We start from the raw sequence: 22,283 nt of genomic DNA on the forward strand, positions 1-22,283 counted from the left end.
AGGATTTTACTCTTATATAAACCACAGTACATTTATCAAAATCCAAAAATTAAAAATTGATACAAACTATTACATAACCCACAACCCTATTCCAACTTAGCCTACTATCTCTCAATAATGCCCTTTATAAGTTTTTCCTCCTTTGTTCCTGATCTGAGACCTGACACAGAATCACACATTACACTTACTTGTCACATCTTTCTACTATCCTATAATCTGGAACAATTCTCAACCTTTATCTTTTATTACCTTGACATTATGGTACAGACTAATTACATTGTAGAATGTTCCTTAATTTTGGCTTACTCATATTCCTCATAATTAGATCCAGGTTATGCATTTTGGCAGGAATATCACAGAAGTAATGTTTTCTTGAAACACAGTACTAGGAAGCATCAGCCCCATGACTCATGATAGTAACTTGGATTATTTGGTTAAGATAGTGACTGCTAACGTAATCCACTGCAAAGTTACTACTCTTCCCTTTATTTAATTAATTATTATATTTATTTATTTATTTATTATTTATTTATTTATATCAATATAGACCTATTGATTTTTATTTTATTCCATGGCTATTGTTACTATCTTGACTTATTTTGATGGTCCTATTACCCCAAATTTGACCAATTAGGCCAAATATAACTGGTTCTTATAACCTTTTGTTATTCCCATCATTTTGAGCAGTAATTATTTTCTGGTCTAAGATGTTCCAGGTATGTTCCCTGTTCCACCACTAGAATTAGACATTTCTCTAAGGCCCTGGCTCCTCTTAGCAGAAAATGGTATTTAGAAACCAAGTTCTTAAAAGCAGGAGTGCTCAGTGCTATTGGGGTATCTTTCTTCTAAGTCCTTTCATTGGATAAAAGCATATAAATATGAAAATAAATATTTACATGCATATATCTACATCTATATTAAAAACCATAAATTCTTATTAATAACTCTAAATCCATTTCAACACCATAAAATTGATTCTAACCTTCCCCTTTTCCATTCTGTAACTCCCTTCTCTAATAGTAAGAAACCTGGTTCACAAAATCCTCAATACATTTTATTCATTCACTCAATCCTACAACACACATCCTAAAACATATATGAAATCTCAAAGAAACCCAAATATCCAAAACAATCTTAAGAAAGAGGAATAAATCTAGAAGCCTCACACTTCCAGATTTCAAAACATATCAGAAGCCTAAAGATAGTATAATACTGGCATAAAGACAGACATATAAACCAATGTAATAAAGCAGAGAGCCCATTGTATATAGTCAAATGATCCTTTACAAGGGTGCCAAGACTGCACAATAGGTAATGACAGTCTCTTCACAAATGTTGCCAGGGAAATGGAAATATCCACATATAAAAGAATGAAGTTGGATACTTACACCATATATAAAAATTAACTCCAAATAAATTAAACACCTACACTTAATACCTGAAACTACAGAACTCTTAGAAGAAAACATAAGAGGAAAAGCTTCATAACCTTGGAATGGGTAATAATTTCTTGGATATGACACTATAAGCACAAGCAAGAAAGGCAAAAATAGGTGGGACTCCATCAAATGAAAATGCTTCTGCACAACAAAAGAAAACCATCAACAAGGCAAAAGGCAACCTACAGAACAGGAGAAAATATTTACAAACCATATACTGAATAAGGCATTAATGTCCGGACTATATAAAGAATTCCTACAACTCAGTAACAAGTAGCCCAATTTTAAAATGGTCAAGAGACTCGAGTAGACATTTCTCCAAAGATACACAAATGGACAACAATCATATGACAAGATCTGCAACATCACTATTCATCAGGGAAATGCAAATCAAAAGCACAATGGCAAATCACTTCACACCAATTAAGAAAGCCACAGGAAAGGAAAGGAAAAGTAGAGGGGAAAGGGAAGAGGAGGGATTGGAAAAAAGAAAAGAGCAACTCTTGGTGAGGATCTGGAGAAATCAGAACCCCTGTGCACTATTGGTGGGACTGTGAAACAGTGCAGCTGCTATGGAAACAGTTTGGAAGGTTCCTTAAAAAATGAAAAATAGAACTATCATATGATTTAGCAATTTCACTTCTGGGTATATATCCAAAAGAGCTGAAAGCAGGATCTCAAAGAGAGATTTGCAGACAAATGCTCAATGCAGCATTATTTATAATACCCAAGACATGGAAGCAACCTAAATGTCCATGAATGGATGAATGTATAAAGAAAATGGTGTATGTATATACAATGGAATATTATTCAACCTTAAAAAAGAAGGAAATCCTAGAATATGCTACAACATGGATGAACCTCGAGGACATTATGCTAAGCAGAATAAAACAATCACCAAACGGATGCCTGGGTGGCTCAGTTGGTTGGACGACTGCCTTCGGCTCAGGTCATGATCCTGGAGTCCCAGGATCGAATCCCACATCAGGCTCCCGGCTCCATGGGGAGTCTGCTTCTCCCTCTGACCTTCTCCTCGCTCATGCTCTCTCTCACTGTCTCTCTCTCTCAAATAAATAAATAAAATCTTTAAAAAAAAAAAAAAATCACCAAACAACAAAAAACTGTTTGGTTCTTCTTGCAAAAGATACTTAAAGTACTCAAATTTTTAGATGTAGAAAAGTACAATGGTGGTTGGCAGAGACTGAGGGAGAAGGAAACAGGGAGCTGTCATTAAGTATAAAGTTACCTACAGTCATGTAAGATCAAAGAGGCCTAGACAGTTATTATGTGACAATATGCACATAGTTAATACTGAAATGTACACTAAAAAAATTTTAAGAGGGTAAATTTATGTGTTTTTTACCACAGTAAAAACATTTTGTATGTAGTCTTTAATCACATTGTGATTTTAAGTAGCCTTCCTCCCATAAGGCTTTCTATAAGCCCACATTATAGAAAAACTGTTTTCTCTCAGTACTTACCTTTTTTTTTCCTAAAATGTAGATCTCTGATTCACTTGAAGTTTTTTTTTTTTTTTAAAGATTTTATTTATTTATTTGTAAGAGACAGAGGGAGAGAGAGCAAGCGAGCACAGGCAGACAAAGAGGCAGGCAGAGGCAGAGGGAGAAGCAGGCTCCCTGCCGAGCAAGGAGCCCGACGTGGGACTCGATCCCAGGACCCTGGGATCATGACCTGAGCTGAAGGCAGCTGCTCAACCAACTGAGCCACCCAGGCGTCCCCCACTTGGAAGTTTTTGATGGTATATGGTGTGAGGTACAGATTTACTTCGTATTTTTCCAACTGTCCTAGCACCAATTTATTAAAAAGGATATTTCTGACCCAATGATTTACAATGCTATCTTTATTATACACTAAATCCCAGAGGTACTCTGGTCTATTTCTGCACCTGTTATTCTATTTCAATGGTCTGTCTGCCATACTGCACTGTTTTAATTATAGTCTTTAGCATATGCTTTAATATCTAGTTAGTATAATCACTCTTCATAGGTTTTCTTTCTCAGTGTTTACTAGCTATAAGTGTTTATTTTCCCAAATGAATTTCAAAAACATGTTTTTTAACTCCACAGATAAATTTATTAGTGTTACTGGGACTGGATTAAATTTATAAACTAATTTAGAGAGTTCTGCATCTTTGTATGCTGAATTACCCTATCAAAGAACAAGGGATGCCTTTTCCATTTACCATGTCTACTTTGTGTTTTTCAGGGTGTTTTAAAGTTTCCTTCATAAAGGTTTTACACATTTCTTATGTTTTTTCCTAAATAGGTCTTATCTTTTCTATTGTTTCTGTAAATGAAGTATGCCCTACCATTATATCTTTTAACTAGTTATTGCTTGCATATATGAAGGCTACTGATTGCTGTACTAATTCTGTATCTTGCTATCTGACTGAATTATTTCATTAGATTTTTGCCACTGACTCTCTTGGTTTTCTAAATAAATATCATATCAAGTGCAAATACAGTTTTCTTTTTTCCTTTCTAATTCTTATACCTCTAGTTGATTTCTCTTATCTACTTGCATTAATATGTCTAGTACAGTTTAAATGTTAGCATCATTAGGATTTAAAAAAATTTTTTTTAAAGATTTTATTTATTTATTTGACAGAGAGAGAGAGAGAGAGCACAAGTAAGCAGAGCGGCAGGCAGAAGCAGGCTCCCTGCCAGGGACTCAATTCCAGAATTGAGATTACGGGATTACGATCTGAGCCAAAGGCAGATGCTTAACCATCTGAGCCACCCAGGTGCCCAGGATTAAAAAAAAATTCTTGAAAGTAAATTTTTTAATTTTTTATTATTTTTTAAAGATTTTATTTATTTATTTGACAGAGAGAGAGCACAAGTAAGCAGAGTGGCAGGCAGAGGGAGAGAGAGAAGCAGGCTCTCTACTAAGCCGGGAGCCCAATGTGGGGCTCGATCCCAGGACCCTGGAACCATGACCTGAGCTGAAGGCAGCCACTTAACCAACTGAGCCACCCAGGCAGCACGTAAATACATTTTTTTAAAAGATTTTATTTATTTATTTATTTGACAGAGAGAGAGAGAGAGAGATCACAAGTAGGCAGAGAGGCAGGCAGAGAGAGAGGGGAAAGCAGGCCCCACCGAGGAGAGTGCCTGATGCAGGGCTCGATCCCAGGACTCTAAGATCATGACCTGAACCGAAGGCAGAGGCTTACCCTACTGAGCCACCCAAGCTCTCCACAAATAAATTTTTTAAAAAATGAACTGCTCAACCTTAATAAAATAGGCTTAGGCCTATTTTAGCCTCTTTAGGAGAGGTAGCTTATAGAAGAAACATAAAGGGTCAATCTCATTAGTAACACTTCTACCAACAAGGTATGAATGTGAGTGTCCATTTCCCTCCATCTATGGACAACACTGAAGCATTTTTTCCATCTTTCCCCCAGAGATAAGTGAAAAATATTACTTTACAGTTTTAAAGTAGCTGCTCCTATTTTTGGCTTGTTTTTATTAAGTGGCTAAGACACGATGTGTAAGTGCCATGGATGGGCTTAAGTATATCTATGGAGCAGAATAGACACCAAATGCCCTTACCTGTTAGGATGGATGGATGGATAGAGAGATGGTCAGATAGACAAGCAGGTAGATAACAGACAGATTGAAAGGCAGACAGATGCATGCGTAGGCGAGGTCAGCAAATAGAGAAGTACAGTTAAGAGTTACCTGCAAGCCATCAAGCAGTCACGCCATTTTTACCAATTTCTAAAGTATGAACCACTTTAATATTTTTAGTCATGGCAGAGGCAGTGACTATTAAGTTCTGGAACATTAGGATATCACATTAATTTTGGCACCATGCTGTGTGCTAGCAGGGATGGAGAGTGAAATATTAATTTAATTTGAATTTAAATGCCTCTATGTAGACAGTCTTCAGCCTGGAATATCCATATAGCAAACAGCCACCCATCCTTCAAAACCTCATGAAATCTGCCCTCAACAGTGCCCAGTTCCCAGGCTCCTTCCCTGTTACCCCCTCATCTCTGCTGCTTCTACCTTCTATAAAGGATTCCTATGTTTAAGAAAAGATTCTTGTATTTCTTTTTTTTTTTAATATTTTATTTATTTTTTTAAAGATTTTATTTATTTACTTGACAGAGAGAAATCACAAGTAGGCAGAGAGGCAGGCAGAGAGAGAGAGAGAGAGGAGGAAGCAGGCTCCCTGCCGAGCAGAGAGCCCAATGCGGGACTCGATCCCAGGACCCTGAGATCATGACCTGAGCCGAAGGCAGCGGCTTAACCACTGAGCCACCCAGGCGCCCCAATATTTTATTTATTTATTTATTTGATAGGCAGAGATCACAAAGAGGCAGTGAGGCAGGCAGAGAGAGAGAGAGAGGGAAGCAGGCTCCCCGCTGAGCAGAGAACCCGATGCAGGACTCGATCCCAGGACCCGGAGACCATGACCCGAGCCGAAGGCAGCGGCTCAATCCACTGAGCCACCCAGGCGCCCAAGATTCTTGTATTTCTGCCTCTGTTTCTCTAGCATCTAAATTGTGCTCAACTCCTAGGAGGTCTATAATAAATTCTTCTGAACTGAAATAAACTCAATTTACTTTCCTTGGCACGAGGAAGCCTGCTAATATAAAATGATCCTGGTGTATCTGTGGCAGCTACCTTAGCAAATGCCACCATGTCAGACAGCAGATTTGGACAGAGAAAGTTCTCAATTAGGGTGACAGAGGGAGTTATTGTTCCATTTAGCTCCCGGTATAAAGTCAGAAGAATCCATACTTAGAGTAAAAATCATTAACAACAGTAACTGATTTAAGGCTTTATATCATTTATCCAGGGCTATCATTTTTTTTTTAAAGATTTTATTTATTTATTAATTTGACAGACAGAAATCACAAGTAGGCAGAGAGGCAGGCAGAGAGAGAGGAGGAAGCAGGCTCCCCGCTGAGCAGAGAGCCAGACTCGGGGCTTGATCCCAAGACCCTAGATCATGATCTGAGCTGAAGGTAGAGGCTTTAACCCACTAAGCCACCCAGGTGCCCCTGGGGTTATCATTTTTAAAACTATTTTTTACAAACTTTCAGTTATGAAATAATTAAGTCATGGGGATGCAATATACGGCATGGTGGCTACAATTAGTGATACTGTATTACACATTTGAAAGTTGCTAAGAGAAAAAGTCTTTTAAAAAGAAAAAACGATTTTATGGGGCGCCTGGGTGGCTCAGTGGTTTGGGCTGCTGCCTTCGGCTCAGGTCATGATCTCAGGGTCCTGGGATCGAGCCCTGCATCGGGCTCTCTGCTCCGCAGGAAACCTGCTTCTCTCTCTCTCTCTCTTTGCCTGCCTCTCTGCCTACTTGTGATCTGTGTCTGTCAAATAAATAAATAAAATCTTAAAAAAAAAAAAAAGATTTTATTTATTTATGGAGAGAGAGCAAGGAGAGGGGCAGAAGGAGAGAGAATCTCATGCAGACTCCCCACTGAGCACAGGGCCCAACGCAGGGCTCAGTCCCTCCCACAATCCTGAGATGATGATCTGAGTCAAAATCAAGAATCAGACGCTTAAACAACTGAGCCACCCAGGTGCCCCTAAGAAAACAAATCTTGAGTCTTCACCCCTAGAAAAAAAAATTTTTTTGTAACTATGTGTGGTGTGGATGTTAACCAGACTTACTATGCTGATCATTTTACAATACTCAATCATTATATACCTGACCTGTCAATTGTATCTCAATGAAAGAAAGGGAAAAAACTATCTGCTATTTTTTTGTTTAAAAATACCATAAATACATTTTATGTTATACATATTTTATATTTTACCACAATAAGAAAAACTAGAAAATAATTAATATACATATTGGAAAAAGATGCAGGCAGGTGTGCCTAAGTGGCTCAGTCAGTTAAGCATCTGCCTTCGGCTCAGGTCATGATCCCAGAGGCCAAGGATCAAGTCCTGCTTTGGGCTCCCTGCTCAACAGAGAGCCTGCTTCTCCCTCTCCCTCTGCTGCTCTCCCTACTTCACTTCCCCCTCTGTCTCTGTCAAATAAATAAATAAAATCTTAAAAAAAAAAAAAGTAAGCATAAATAATGCTGAAGTGAAAATCTGCCCCAGATCCAGCACTTCTCAGAAGTAATCCTGCCTCTCTCTCACACACACAAATGAATAAGTAAATCTTAAAATACATATATATACAATACATACATATATATATACACACACATACATCTCTCTGTGTTATGGAAAAAAAAAATCTACCTCTGTTTTTCTATGAACCTTCACAGAATCTGAAAATCAACTTTCACACAATTCCATTGTGTGGATCTGTGATAACTTTTTTTTTTTTAAGATTTTATTTATATATTTGACAGAGAGAGAATGATCACAAGTAGGCAGAGAGGCAGGCAGAGAAAGAGGGGGAAGTAGGCTCCCTGCTGAGCAGAGAGCCCAATGTGGGGCTAAATCCCAGGACCCTGAGATCATGACCTGAGCTGAAGGCAGAGGATTAACCCACTGAGCCACCCAGGTGCCCCTGTGATAACTTATTTAACCACTGTATTATTATGAATGATATTACAACAATTATATTTGCATATATATCTTTGTGCACATACATAGGTATTTGTATAAAATAAATTCCTAGAAGTGGAATTTCTGGGTTAAAAAATGTATGAATATTTAAAGTTTTAAAATATTGCCAACATGTTGTGCTGTCACCTTTAAGGCCACAGTACCAACGTACTTAATGTACTTATGGCTCTGAAATGTTATACTGCATTTATATTTGTTTTACTACTTTAGTGTTGCAGAGGTTTACTTAGTTGAATCAAGATTACCATATTTTATTGAATCTATGATGCCATCCTATATAAAACATATCCTGATTTCAGACATGTTAAAATGTGAAAAGTGTCCTTGTTATATTAGATGAAATTACAGTTCTTAGCTGTTGTGAAAAACAAATGATTAACTGCTTATACTGAGAAATAGTACTTCCTCAACAACAGCAAATCAAATGCTCCCAGTTATTAATAAAAAAATACTACATTTCTGGAAGTATTTTTGCATGAGATACGTAACACATAATAGCAAAATGAGGGAATTATTCATAATAATCAAACTTTACAAGGGCCATAACATTTGGATAATTAACACTTACAGAGCACGTTCTTCTCTACCGTAAGGATTCCAGCATGAGACCACAGAACAAATCTAACCACCCATCTATGTTCTAACATGATAAGCCCTGGTGCATACATCAATGTCAAAAGGAGATATTCACAGTTACTATATTAGTAAAGCTTCTTATTGATTTAAAAAAACAAAACAAAAAACAGGCAGCTCTCCTAATTGGGTTTGATTCATTCACCAGCATACAATTCATCCCGATCTTTGATTTAAAAAAAAAAAAAAAAAAAAAGGCACTTCCAAATATCAGTCCCCAGACAACGGCTGACTTTGAATATCTCTGCCAAAAGCATGTGAGAGCTGGTTATCATTTTCCATCACTACTGTCTGAGCTGAAAAGGTGATACAAACACTTCAAAAGTCCTTTTTTGTTTTTGTTGTTTTGTCTGAGGTAGCTAATTGCTCAAAAATTTAACTTTAAAAGAGCTGTCAGAACGACTTACCATAAGATCACTTTCCATCTAAAGCACCAATAGTTTGTTTTTTACACTTGTGACCTTAACACATGTGTAGAAAGGTGTATCGTGTCTTGACGTGAGGAAAGAAAAGGTATTAGTAAGTGTATTTGAAATGTCAAATAAGTGTAAAGAACAGCATCAGGTCAGATCTAACTCTGAATAAATATAAGCTCTTTACACCATGTCTGAAACAAGAAATACTAAGTCTACTTAGATTTGATTATGATTAGTTGAAATGCCATGGGTATTAATAAGCCTCCACCAAATAATAAAGGAATTTTCAGCTATACTCACTAACATCATTAAATCCTTTCTGTGTACCCACCAGTTTATTCTCAATGTTTGTGACTTTTACAAAACGCACCCTATGTTCTCACACCACTGTCACAAGTGACAGGTAAATGTAACCCTTCCTAAGGATAGAGTGGCAAAGAGAAGTTCAACTTCCAACAATTTCTACCATTTATTTGCTTTACTGCTGCTGCGACTGTTGATTTCTTCTTTTCCACAGAAGCCACAATTTCTTGAGTTTACCTTTGTAATTTGGCTAAGTAATAATGAAAAGTGTGATTTTCACCCAAAAATCCATGCTTGCATGCCCCTTCTTTCATGTGCTCCCTCACAACAGTACTACAGTATTCTCATAGCTTTCAGTAGCTTCATGGTTTGTTTGTTTGTTTGTTTAAAGATTTTATTTATTTATTTGACAGACAGAGATCACAAGCAGGCAGAGAGGCAGGCAAAGAGAGAGAAAGGGAAGCAGGCTCCCTGCTGAGCAGCAAGCCCGAAGCGGGGCTTGATCCCAGGACCCTGAGATCATGACCTGAGCCGAAGGCAGAGGCTTTAACCCACTAAGCCATCCAGGTGCCCCTCTTCAGGGTTTTTAAATCACCTTTTCTTTCCTACTTTACCTCCTCTCTGGCCTGCTTGCTACTACCTCAAAGAGAAAAAAATCCCTGTAGACAAATATCCAAAATTCTACTCTTAAACCCTTAAAACCCTGTACCTAAGAGACCGCCACCATCTGCTAACCAGTATTTGATTCATAGCCTACACTTTCCAACATTTGCGATAAATCTGAAAGAACTGGCATAAAGAACAGGGGCTGGAGAGGACAGTAACGTTTTAGTTGATGAAGGTCAAAGCTTTATACTAAAGGTCACTATCGCCTTTCTCTGTATGTGATCAGCCTGGACATAAGCTGTAGAGAATCACCTTTTCGGTTCTTATTAATCCTTTCATTATATGCTATAAAAACAGATCAAAAAAAGGGGGTGAGGGATCCACAAAACTCCCAAAGTGCCAGGGCTGAGAGTTTAGAGGCCCAAACCCCTCTGGGCTGGGCAGAACCTATTGCTGCTGAACCTGGGCCCCAGCTTAAAAGGCAACAGTGGGTGCTTGGGAAATCGGGCTTGGGTCTTGGAAACAAAGAGGAGCTCCTGAAAGGCTTTTCTACATCCAGCTATACCTCCCTCTAATCCATTTCTTAGCTAGTAACTACTTTTATTCTTTCTTTTCTCCAAAATATCTATTTAGCCCTTATATATACTTGGCACTGTGGCGGGCACGGGGACACGGGAATGGTGGAACATGCGGTCTGCAGCTGGAGCAAACCACTAGAGCAAACACAGATGTACAGCACTGCTCTGCTCAAATCCTTCACTGCTGTTCAAGAGTCCTCAAGATATGGGGCGCCTGGGTGGCTCAGTGGGTTAAGCCTCTGCCTTCAGCAGACCTCACAAAAGGTCTGACACAACTCTGCAACCATGTCCTTTTCTTCAATTTCTCTAATGCAGTTTCTGAAAGGATGTGATCTACAATCTGCTTTCCAGTTCAAGAAAAGATGAAAGACTGTCTGGTACAGGAGTCCAAATTTTGAAGAAAGTAAAAGAGCACTGCAATTAGTTTGAGGGCTTAATTCTGCTAGTTCTTAAGACAGTGAATGGGATGCAGAGACTGCCTTAGCACATTGGACCACAGATGGGCATGGGATGGGCTTGCTATGCCACAGGTCTTCCTGAGGGTCCCAATTTGTTTCTCTGCTCATCAGTCTTGGCCATGATATATATGGCAGGGGAACGATCCTGCTGCCAGCCATAGCATGTTGCCTTTTCCCTTCTTCTGGGGACCTCCTGGGTCAGAAGAAATAAAGCTGAAGAGTTCACTAATTTGAAATTCCACTGTGAGCTTTTGTTCCAGCTCCATTATTAGCAAGAAGACTTGATCTATAGCTCTGGCAAACACAGAAAGATCTGCCTCTTCCAACAGTCCACAGAGCTCTCCCAATACCATCCTATGTGACTGTAGCCCTCCACTCTTTATTTATTTACTCATGTTGCCTCTGTACCTGTATGGCTGCCCTTCTGCCCTTGAGTGCAGAAACGTATTTGCTGCTGCAGCCCCAGCAAATATTGAGTTATCTACCATACCCGGCACAGGCTAATAAATGACCAATGAATGAACTAACAGAGACCTGCTGGCCCTTCAGTGGGAAAAAACAAACAAACATTAAAAGCTTTTAAGATATAGAGTTCATACTACAGTCACTAAAAACTCTTCTGCCGGCAACTTTCAGTTCCTTCTCACCTGATCGGTATCTTTCATCCCTGGCTCCCCCAGATCGAGTTCGGTGGTACTTAGAAGGAGCGGAAGTTTGAGCTGCAGATGGAGCAGGTGTCTGGTTTCTATGTTCTTTCTGCACTGCTGAATCGGTTTCTAAAAAAGGAAGTTTGGAATATGGTTATCTGACAACAACAGTTCAAGTTTTCTGAGCACTTTATGAGATTCCCAAAACACCCTGAGGTAGCTATTATTATCCCACCTATAATAAATGATTAGAGAGCATCATATACACACATAAAAATGATGCAAAGACATTCGGGCTAAAAAATATAATCTTAGAGTTGTAACTGTCAACAGGTGCTGGGACAGAAATGGCAAGGAGATAAATGTAAAGTGAAAAGGCCATTCCAGAGATTCTAAGAATTGATGGGGTTGGGGAGGTGGGGGTACAAATGACCCCCTAATCTGCATAATGGTACAAAAGAATAGTTTGGGGAGCTTTAGCCTCCCCACCACAAGTTATTCCAAATAAACGTGTCATTTAAGTAAAACTACGGTGTTTATTACGCAAACAGCTTCAAGTCAAGTCTACTGGCCCCTCTCCTTCAACTGGAGTCACTTCCCATTCCAGTAGCTGGCCTGTCCCCATTCTCTGACCTCTCAACATTGACTATCTGATAAGATATCAGGAAGACGGAGAAGGGGGAAGCAGGTAATATAATCAGAAGAAAAACACTGTAAGTTGGTATTATACTGCTGGTTTCCCCCCCCCTCAAATAGTATGAGCTCCTAAGTCCTATTTTTTAAAGTTATAGTAAGACCTTTTAACATTAAGATATAACCTTTTAATAAATTTACAAGTGTACAATACAGTAAACTCTAAGCATGATGCTGTAAAACAGATCTCTAGAACTTATTCATCTTTGCATAACTAAAACTTTTTAATAAATTCCATTAGCCAACAATATAGTACATCATTAATTTCAGATGCAGAGTTCAATAATTCATCAGTTGTATGTAACACCCAGTGTTCATCCCATCTCATGCCCTCCTTAATGCCCATCACCCAGTTACCCCATCTCCCATCCCCCTTCCCCCTTCCCTCTCTTCCCCTCCAGCAACCCTCAGTTTGTTTCCTATGGTTAAGAATCTCTCGGGGCGCCTGGGTGGCTCAGTGGGTTAAGCCGCTGCCTTCGGCTCAGGTCATGATCTCAGGGTCCTGGGATCGAGTCCCGCATTGGGCTCTCTGCTTGGCAGGGAGCCTGCTTCTCTCTCTCTCTCTCTCTGCCTGCCTCTCTGCCTGCTTGTGGTCTTTTTCTGTCAAATAAATAAATAAATAAAATCATTAAAAAAAAAAAAATCTCTCATGGTTTGTTTCCCTCTCTGATGACTTCCCCATAACTCAAACTTTTTACCCACTGGGTAGCAATTCCCCATTTCCTCCCTCCCCCCAGCTTCGCCTCCTTCCTTGGCAACCACCATTCTACTCTGAGTATGATTGTTTTAGATTCCTCATAAAAGTGGAATCATACGGCATTTGTTCTTCTGTGACTGGCCTATTTCACCCAGCATCGTATCCTCCAGATTCACTCATGTTGTCACATATTGCAGGATTTTCTTTTTTTAAGGCATATTTGAAATTTCTTAAATAGCACTTAATTGTGCCCAGCAAGGCATCTCACACATAGGAAAATTACATGCCCACTACAGTAAGATGTCATTTATCCAGCAAATGCACTGCTCCAGATCGCAGGTGAGAATTAGTTTATAAAGTCAAGAAATAAAAAAGCAGACTGAAAGCACAGTGGTCTGGGGAGCAGTAGTCCCACATACCTTATGAAAGCCAAGGGCATCACAGTACTACAGAAACTGAGCTCATCATGACAATGCCATATCATCTTTTAAAAATGGTTAGCATGCTAGAGAGACCATCTATAAGAGCTCCTGGAGACAGTCCCAGCTGAGCCCAGCCCTGTACCTGTCTTTGCCAAGGCACTAGACATATGAGCGAAACCATCTTGGACCTTCTCAACTGGCCCATGAACCAGGTGAAAAGCACTGAGTGACCCTAAGTGGCAGCATGCGGAGCACAAAAATCACCCAACGGAGCCTGCCTAAAGTCCTGGCCCACAACATTGTAAGATAGAATTTAAAAAGTTTTTATTCTTTTAACGGTTAGCTTGTTTTTCGTATACTGTTCTTAAGAAAGCAAGAAGAATATATTTTAGGATGATCTCCACTAAAGTGCTTTTATGGATCTAGAAATGTTTATTTTTTTATGGTTTCTGGCAGCTGAAAATTTTAATATAAAATATATTAACTGAGCAGAAATTTTTTTTAAAAAATTTTATTTATTTACTTGACAGAGACAGAGAGATCATAAGTAGTCAGAGAGGCAGGCAGAGAGAGTGGAGGAAGCAGGCTCCCTGCTGAGCAGAGAGCCCGATGCGGGGCTTGATCCCAGGACCCTGAGATCATGACCTAGGCCGAAGGCAGAGGCTTTAACCCACTGAGCTACCCAGGTGCCCCAGAACATATTTTAATACTGATATTTTGAAATGTAATATCTGGGATTGTAAACCGAAGGTTTTTTTTTTTTTTTTCCCAGATTTATTTATTTTAGAAAGAGAGAGAGAGAGAACATGCACGAGTGGGAGAGGCAGAGGGAGAGGGGGAGAGAATCTTAAGCAAACTCCCCACAGAGCACAGAGCCTGACATGGGGCTTGATCTCAGAACCCTGAGATCATGACCTGAGCTGAAATCAAGAGTTGGGTACTCAGGGGTGTTTGGGTGGCTCAGTCAGTTAAGCGTCTGTCTTCGGCTCAGGTCATGATCCCAGAGTCCTGGGATCAGGCCCCATATTGGGCTCCTTGCTGAAGGGGGAATCTGTTTCTCCCTCTACCCTCCCCACCTTCGCCCCCTACTCATGCTCTCTCTCTCTCACTCACTCTCTCTCTCTGTCTGAAATAAATAAAATCTTTAAAAAAAAAAAAAAAGTTGGGTGCTCAACCAACTCTACCACCCAGGGGCCCCTGTAAATTGTACCTCAATTCTTTGGATAATACATTTCACAGAGGAGCTATCCTGAACTCTTAGTATTTTCATACCTCATTTTATTCTTAGTATACAAAGGAATTAACAAACTAGAGCCCATGTCTTTTTATTTTTATAAATAGTTTTATCAGAACATACCATGCTCATCTGTTTCTGTGCTGCCTATGGATGTTTTCACACTGTCAAGGCAGCATGGAGTAGCTGGGGCAGATACTTATGGTCCTCAAAGCCTAAAATACCTACTATCTCACCCTCTGCAGAAAAAGCTTACCAACTCTCGGTCTGTAATAACAAAAGCTAGTGGCTCAGTCAGTTAAGTGTCCAACTCTTGATTTGGCTCAGGTCATGATCTTAGGGTCATCAGATTGAGCCCCACACTGGGCTCCATGCTGGGCATGCAGTCTGCTTAAGATTCTCTCTCTCTAACTACCCACCCCCACTGCTTGCTCCCTCTAAAAATTAAAAAAAAAAAAAATACAGGTTTGTTTTGTGCTAGGCACTGTGCATTCAGAAGTTTTCACATATTATTTATTCCTCACAACAATCCTACAAAGTCAGCAGTCACACTATCAACTTATTACAGAAAGGTGATCAGAGACATGGATTATTTTATGCAAAGTCACAGAGCCAGGGGATGGCAGAGCCAGGATTCAAACACAGATCTAATTCCACTGGTTCTCAACCAGAAAAGTTATGAAAAGTCTCCCTAGACTGTTAGGTGGGAAGTAATCAGAATTAATAATATAGTTTAGGAATATCTAAATGCTTCAGGATTTACAGTCAGCAGCTAGATAATAGTTCTTAAAAAGAAAAATCTTAAAAAAAAATCAATTGCCTTCATTTACAAGATTCTGCAAAAAGCCCCTCCAATAAAGTTTTCAGCCATTCATTAGAGAAAGCATTTAAAACATATGCCAATTAACTTCAGAAAACAAAAAATAGAAAGGGACTATTTTTATTTATATTGTCAGATGATCTGTATAGGAAGGAAATCAGGTAAGTACACATGAGCTACTTTGCCTGTAAATATGCACAGAGAAAATGGTTTAGCTTAGAGCACTAAGTTTAAAACACTAGTTTTGTATTACTTTGTGGGGGGGGGGTGTCACAGTGAATCTATATATGAATAACCCATCACTGATTACTTTTTAAATTAAATAAGTAGATTTGCTAGGACAGACCAAACCACCCTAAGAAACATGGAGCTTCTGCCTTCAGATAGCTAATAATCCAAAGGATGAAAAGCATGAACAAAATTTCACAAAGGATGGACACCAAAGGTTTATGTATTCTTTACCATTCCTCTCACTTTTGTTTTTATTTTGTATTCTTCAATGTAATTATTTAAGAGAAAGAAAATAATATAGGTTAAAGAATAAAAATTGTTTCAGAGAAAGGACAGGATAGTGATAAGGGAATAGGGAGTTGATACATTTGTTTGAGGAAAAATGCAAGAGAACAAATATTTCTACCCAGGATTATCTAGCATTATCAGAGATCAAACCACAAGGAAATGTAACACAAATACAGACATCTGATGAGAACTGAGAGTCAGATGACACTTAGCAAGAGATCTACTGAGCTGGTACCAAAAAAAAAAAAAAAAAAAAAAAAGCCTCACAATACACCATTTACCAAGCAACATTACTATGATGCTCTGCTATGTTTATTTCAATTCTCCCAAGAATTTAGTCATCTAAGCAGACCAGGTCCCTTTTGGGTCTAAAACCATGACAGTCATCTTGTAGCTTGTAAGAAGTGAAACCAGAAGGTCAATTTGCAGTGTCAATAAGTGGCTAACAGGTTTGTTCAGTGAGCATTCCTCAGATGCCCATGAAACACAATGCCACAGAAACATGGATTTCTGACAAAGTAACCTGGGCTCAAATGTGCAAAAGAAGCTATAGAAAGAAAGAAAGAAAGAAAAAACAAACTAAGAAAAAAGAAAAAAGAAAAGAAAAAGAGTAAAATGAATTTTTAGAAACTGAATCACTTTAAGTATAACAGGGGAGTTTAACAATGAAATTGTAGAAAATCCTTATTTTTCCTTAAGTAATCTCTAATCCAACTTGAACTCACGATCCTAAAATCAAGAGTCACATGACTGTACCAGCCAGGCACCCCTTGAAGATAATCCTTTTGAATATAAATAATTAGTCTCCAATTTATATGAATTTTATAAATTTTTATCCCCATGAACCAGAGTTTATCTTTTAAAATATAATACTTACAAATATATTTATACGTCCACTGAAAAAACTGGAAGCAAATATAGTAAAATGTTAACAGCAATTATCTCTAGAGGATGAGCTTTTTAATGTTTTATGTATTTTTCCATAGGCTTTACTGGGATGCTATAATTTAGAAAAATTATCTTTTTCAAAACATAAAAATAACAAGTGTTCACTACAGAATACCAAGGAAATAGTTAAGTGTAAAGAAGAAAATAAAAATGATACTGGATCTTAATTCAAAGATCATACCACATAGAATAGATTCTGACCAAGATAATTTGAAATAATATTCAGTTTTTAGCTTCTTTAGATAGATTATGACTCTATAAGCAGGATTTTCCAATCTTCTAAAATCAGTTGCCTCAAAAAACAAAATAAGTTGCCTCCTTCTCCAAAAGTAACTGATAAATCAATATAAATTTGGAGGTGAGAGGGAGGAAACTATGACCTGGTTGGATTAAAAGAACTATGGAGGTCTATTCCTACCTTTGCTTACTTGACAGGGCAACACTTTGTCTTGGAAGGAGGCAGAAAACAGTGTACCTCAGGTCTCCTCAAAGACAAGATGGGAGGGTCAGGGAACACAGGAGAACAGCACATCCAACATGAGGGGCACAGGCAAGATGCTGCTTCAAGATGAATCATTCCCAGAGCCAGGGTTTCACACTCTTAAGAGATCTCAGGAAATACCTGGGGCCTGAAAACAGAGGCTTCTACACTTTGAATAAGATGTGTACAGTTTCACTAGCATAGTAAGAAACTAAAAGCAAAGATAGAATTCCTTACATGTATCAACATAATAAGGTATTACACACCACAAAAAGATGAAAAATATGCTGACTCAGCAGACATGTGACTCAGCCGAAATGAAATAATGTCAAGTGATAAAAGAACACAAAATATCATATCCATAAGATGATCAGAACTGTAAAAACTACTTCTATGCAACTTATAAGGACCAAATAGGACATAAAATCCCTTAAGTAATGGTGGGATACTCTAGTTCTTCACCATTTCCTTCTATTGTCTACAGAGTCACATATAAATCAAAGTAATTTTTTTAAAGATTTTATTTATTTATTTGTCAGAGACAGAGGGAGAGAGAGTGAGCGAGCATAGGCAGAGAGGCAGGCAGAGGCAGAGGGAGAAGCAGGCTCCCTGCCGAGCAAAGAGCCCAATGTGGGACTCGATCCCAGGATGCTGGGATCATGACCTGAGCCGAAGGCAGCCACCCAACCAACTGAGCCACCCAGGAGTCCCAAATCAAAGTAATTTTAAAAAACAGCAAATAGGGTGCCTGGGAGGCTCAGTGGTTAAGCCTCTGCCTTCGGCTCATGATCCCAGGATCCTGGGATCAAGCCCCCCATCAGGCTCTATGCTCAGCAGGGAGCCTGCTTCCTCCTCTCTCTCTGTCTGCCTCTCTGCCTACTTGTGATCTCTGTCTGTCAAATAAAAATAAATTAAAAAAAAAACAGTAAATAAAGATACGTGCTGGAAGAAGAGCTGTGGATCTCACAAATCAAGTATTCTGCAAAACTTCTAAATTCAAGTGTGAACCTACTTTAGATACACAGGAAACAGTAACTTGCTGATTATTACACCGCGATTGTCCGTTTGAGTTGCTGACATTTTGGTCAGTTGTACAAAATAGCCACTAGGGGTCGCTATTATGTTTAAATAATGATGTTACCAGACTAATAAACTGAATGACAAATTTTTTATTTCCTCTACAACACTAAGCCTTCCTTCTCAGTGATAAACATGTACACGATTTATTCCTCTTTGACAAAGACAGTCTTCCATAATGCCATTGTCTGAACACAGTAACAGCGATGACTTGAAAAAGCAGCTGATACTTACTAGTATAAAACTACGCAAAACTTCCATTCAGGAAGATGGAAGAAAACCAACCTTAGCTTCTTATCTTCCAGCTCTGCCTATGAGTTAGCAGATATTCTTAGCTGTCAGATAAGAGAGTAAAGCAGGATGGGCTCTGAGAACCAAGTAACAAAATAATTCAACTTTTTAGAGTAAACAGAGCAAACATGCTCACTGGTTTTGGTGCTGGTGTACAGAAAAAAAATTAAATGACTGATCACCACTTCATGTATATCTTTTACACCAGGTATGGGCTGAGAAGGAAAAGAACCAGTCTCTCTCAACCCACAGGATGGGCAATTAGTTTATAATTTCGGGGAAGGTCTGCTAAGAGGAGATACTGATACAGGCTTTTAGTAAGGTAGAGAGAAGGAAAAGCCACTTTCTACAAAAGCATGGTATTTGTCGCAGTCCAGAGAGTGAGAAAAACCTTGACTGTCGGGGAAAGTGAAAGAGATGAAGCGATACAAAACGAGGCTGGAAAAAAAGCTGGGTCAGTTCACTTCTACGAAGTCGAAAGAGTGGTCTTTGAAGGGATTTAAACAGGAAATGACAGAATAACAATGATTATAACATTTCTATGGCTCTTTAAACTTTCATGACACCATCTCATTGTATCTTCCCAATAACATTATCTGATAAGCACCATTAAGGAAGCAGGACGCCCATCACAGATTACATTTATTTTTCTGTACTGAGAGAATGTCAGTAATCCCCTTGAATTATTATAAATAGAGCCTCCACTCCCACATTATGCAAGAAAGGTGGGTGAGGGTACAGTGAATCACTTGGGGAACCTTCCCTCTGGAGCTAAAGTAACCCAATCCCCCCACCCCCACCCAGCCACCTTGCTGAAAGCCTGCCTTAGAAGGATAGGTGATTAACCTTACTGGGTGGGGAAAGGAAGGGAAGAATGTGAAGGTTTGCATTTGGAGTCTTAAAGGGGCCACCTGCCTGATTCCTAGGGGTGGATTCTGGTAGAAAGGGGAGTTAGAGCTTCTGGGTCTGTGAAGTGGCAGGTATCTGCATAGATCCTGACCTAGAGCTTCCCAGGCCACCTGGCTTCAGGAAAGTGGCTGAGCACGGAGCTGGAAGAGTACAACAGCAAGAGTTCTGCCCTGAAACTTCGAGAGGGCTACCTTGGCTGAGCTGAGCAGAGACTGGGCTCCTCCATCCAGGAAGCATGCTTAGCAGCGGGTTGGTACTACTGGTCACCAAGTGAGGACCAGTATTCAAAAGCACCCCATGAGGCATTGAAAAGCAGCAGCTGAGTGTGGGCTCTTCCTTTTTAGGTGTGGAAACTGCACTGACTACCTCTCTGCACTAGCTATATCCCAGGGGGCTCTTGAACAATTCAGAGAAGCCCCCTGAGGAAGATAGTGGACTTCCTTCTGATAAGGAATGTGGGAACAGATACGACTGCAGTAAGTGTGTGTGCACTCCAGACTGTAATACTATCCAAATCTAGCAAATGAAAGCTCAGAACTGGGGCTGGAATACAAAATTCCATGTTCTTTCCATTAGGATGCGACCCTCACTTGGGAAGGAACTTTTAAATCAAAATGGAATGGATAAAATAAAATAGATTCCACCCCCGACCCTCAAACACACAAAGAAACATGCTACCTACTTAACATTTATATAGCTAGAAATGTTCTGGAACATTCCAAATGCCATACCTAATTTCAACAGCTGGTTTTAAGTTCACGTCCCTTTGAATTTCCACAGTTTGTTGTTGAGAACTCTCTTACAATGCTTAGTTTACTAAGCTTTTTTTTACAATCCTCATTTGTATACCTGTCTTATCTCTCCTATACAGTATAAATAACTTGAGGTCAGAGTCTAGTCTTAACTCATCTTGTATCTCTTGTAGTAACCAGCTCTGGGTCTCATAGTATGCACACCCACAGTTTTGTCTAAAATAAGTAATTAAGATCTTGTCTGTCTCCTCAGCTCCATCAATGATAGTGAGCGACTGTGAAAAACAAAGACAAAAATGGAGAGATACCAATTTTAAAGCACATGGTCAAATGTTAATCTGAAAGGCCTGCTTATTTGTGTATCTTCAAGCTATACAAGTTTTTATTTTTTTTTAAGATTTTATTGATTTGACAGAGGGAGAGTCACAAGGAGACAGAGAGGGGGAAGTAGGCTCCCCACTGAGCAGAGAGCCCTATGGATGGCTGGATCCCAGGACCCTGAGATTACGACCTGAGCCGAAGGCAGAAGCTTAACTCACTGAGCCACCCAGGTGCTCCAAGCTATGCAAGTTTTATGCAAAAAAAAAAAAAAAAGCCTCTCAATTTTCATACTTACACATGGTCATTAAGAAAAACAAGGTCGTAAATTGATGTTTACCAGATGGGAGGTGGGGGGCGGGAAGTGAAATAGGTGACGGGGATTAAGGAGTGCACTTGTCCTGACGAGAACACTAGGTGATTAAAATAAAAACAAACAAACAAAAAAAAAAAAAAAGAGAGAGAGAGAGAGAGAGAAAGAAAGAAAGAAAGAAAAACAGGGTCACAGACTATCCACAAGAGGGGTTATCAGAGGCTTCAGAGAGACAGCATACAACACAGGGGTTTTTTTGGTAGTATACAGGCATATACAATCTCAAAGGCAGGACTGAATGGAAAAGAACAGTGATAAAAGGGGTGTGGAGCCGCCAGCAAAGGCAGTGTGTGGATACAGACTGGAATACGGGTGAGCAAATACCCTCTAGCAAAATAAGCAGCCATCACAAAAGAAATCCAAGTTTGGGGAAAGCCTCTGGGTTACCAGAGTCTCTCTTTATTTATTTGTTTGTTTGTTTGTTTGTTTGACAGAGAGAGAGATCACAAGTAGGCAGAGAGGCAGGCAGAGAGAGAGGAGGAAACAGCTCCACGCTGAGCAGAGAGCCCGATGTGGGGCTTGATCCCAGAGACCTGAGATCATGACCTGAGCCGATGGCAGAGGCCTAACCCACTGAGCCACCCAGGCGCCTCTCACCAGAGTCTCTTATAGGACAAGCTAGAGAATGTCAATACATGACCAATTTCATAAACTGACAGGTTTTATCTTTGAAAGGGCAGTAGGTGAGGGACTGGGGAAAAAATAATATGCAAACCTAGGCCAAGAAGGAACATGGAAAAGGTGAGATTCTGCTCTAAAGCAGGAGACAAACACAATTAAATGAAGAGAAAAACAAATACACAAAGGTTGTAGACAATCTCAAATACATGAAGACAACACTGTTTACACCAATGCAATAAAAAACACAGGCTGCAATAATGTCCTAAAACAAGAGACATGGGCCCCAAAGAAGACGCCACTACTGAACTTCAAGAAAATTTACTTATTTATTTTTCAGGGGTTGGGGGGAAGAAGCAGAGAGAGAGAGAGAGAGAGAGAGAGAGAGAAAGAGAATCTTGAGCAGGCTCCACTCCCAGTGCAGAGCCTCATGTGGAGCCTGACCTCAAAACACAGAGATCAAAACCTGA

At 39.4% G+C, this 22,283-nt stretch overlaps 1 protein-coding gene across 4 annotated transcripts in view; it reads right to left on the bottom strand.

Annotated features, from left to right (window-relative positions):
• DIP2B (disco interacting protein 2 homolog B) overlaps positions 1 to 22,283 on the bottom strand; it is a 228,228-nt gene that overhangs the window by 85,383 nt on the left and 120,562 nt on the right. For all 4 annotated transcript variants that reach the window (XR_006604673.1, XM_045073202.1, XM_045073201.1 and 1 more), the window contains exon 3: positions 11,662 to 11,790. Coding sequence is in view for 3 of the 4 variants with exons in the window: in XM_045073202.1 (XP_044929137.1) it covers positions 11,662 to 11,790 (129 nt within the window). In the remaining variant the exon portion in view is untranslated. The remainder of the gene's footprint in view (positions 1 to 11,661; positions 11,791 to 22,283) is intronic.

Source organism: Mustela putorius, unplaced genomic scaffold (genome assembly GCF_011764305.1).
Source record: "Mustela putorius furo isolate JIRA1106 unplaced genomic scaffold, ASM1176430v1.1 tig00537227_pilon_pilon_pilon, whole genome shotgun sequence".
NCBI classification, from domain to species: domain Eukaryota; kingdom Metazoa; phylum Chordata; class Mammalia; order Carnivora; family Mustelidae; genus Mustela; species Mustela putorius.